General features: G+C 53.1%; 1 protein-coding gene across 1 annotated transcript; it reads right to left on the reverse strand.

Moving 5' to 3' along the window:
* Positions 1-245: 245 nt before the first annotated feature.
* KRTAP17-1 (keratin associated protein 17-1) lies at positions 246-557 on the reverse strand. Its single transcript, XM_006155969.1, has one exon. The coding sequence runs from the start codon at positions 555-557 to the stop codon at positions 246-248; it is 312 nt and encodes a 103-aa protein (XP_006156031.1).
* Between the last annotated feature and the right edge of the window lie 816 nt (positions 558-1,373).

Here is a 1,373-nt window from a genome sequence, read left to right on the forward strand (position 1 = left end):
CATTTAATTTCACACGCATAAAGCCATGGAATTCACCACTTGAGCTCAGGGATCACTTTGTCGGGACCCAGTTTTAATTTCTCGCCAGGATATGGCTCAGTGACTTGAAACACCAGGGCAGGCGTTGAAGAACAAGCCCTCCTCCACAAATAACATGAGAGGCCAGACACTGTCCAGGGTGCATGGAAGGTTCTGGAGGCAAGGGAGTCTCCAGGTGACGGCTTTCAGTGGTGGGAGGAAGATCTTCATTTCGTGTCGCATACAGGTGAGGGCTGGCAGCAAATAGGTCCACAGCCCCCGGAGCCACAGCAACCGGAACCACAGCAAGATCCACAGCAGCCTCCACAACCTCCCCCACAGCCCCCACAGCCCCCACAGCCAGATCCTCCACAGCAGGAAGATCCACAGCAGCCGCCTCCACAACCAGAGCCACAGCCACAGCAGGCCCCGCAGCAGGCCCCGCAGCAGCCGCAGCAGGCAGGTGTGCAACAGCACTCCTCACAGCAGTTTTGTTCTTGAGTGCAGCAGGTGAAGCAATCCCCTGGGCAGCACCCCATGGTCCCGGCTGGGCAGATGGCAGGTCAGTAGGGCAGCCGGAGTTCCCCAAGTCTGACAGTGGCCAGCTGGACAGCAGCTTTTATATCCCCTCACCCAAGGGTGTTGGCAGAAGGAACAGGATGTTTTCTTTGTTATTATTTATGCCAGTTTCCATAAGAACGTCTCATTAACTAGCTGTTTATTTTCCATCTCTGAGTACCTCAACTCATAAAAAGAGCTCCACTCGTCCCAACTGCTATTTGTCCAGAGGGTAAAAATACATCTTCGGAAAGACCTGTCATCATGGCCAAATATAAGGGCAGCCATCATTAGCCCAGCTGAAGAGAAGAAGGAGAATCAGCCACACACTCTGAAAAGGGGGACTCCTCTGCCACATCTTTTCTGGAGGCACGGTGGCAGTGAATGCCTCTTTTCATAGATGCTAGTCCTGAAAAACCAGAATGCTCAAAGCTGGCTGCCCTGTTCCTCCTGCCATGGGCTGAGGCTACTGCGGAAGGTCTGGTCATGTGGCTCCTCCGAGGTGAGAATGGCATCCTCATCCCAGCCCGTGTGAGCAGGGAAAATATTTGTGTCTGTGTGTGGTATGTGGAGTGTGCCACACGTTTGTTTGGGCTTGGCCGGTGAGCACCAATTATGAGTAATAACTGCCCTGTGAAATGGAGAGAGACTCGCCATAAAACTGCAAGAGGCTGGGGAGCCACGTTCTTTCTGGGCTGCTCAGTGAACTGAACACACACTTCTCTCTGAGTGGGTGGGAAGAGCTGTAGTCAAGACTTACTGCCCCATCACCAGGTCTTCCCTTGATAGAAGAAAGA

The sequence above is a fragment of the Tupaia chinensis genome, unplaced genomic scaffold (assembly GCF_000334495.1).
Source record: "Tupaia chinensis unplaced genomic scaffold, TupChi_1.0 Scaffold000477_1, whole genome shotgun sequence".
Classification (NCBI taxonomy): Eukaryota; Metazoa; Chordata; class Mammalia; order Scandentia; family Tupaiidae; genus Tupaia; species Tupaia belangeri.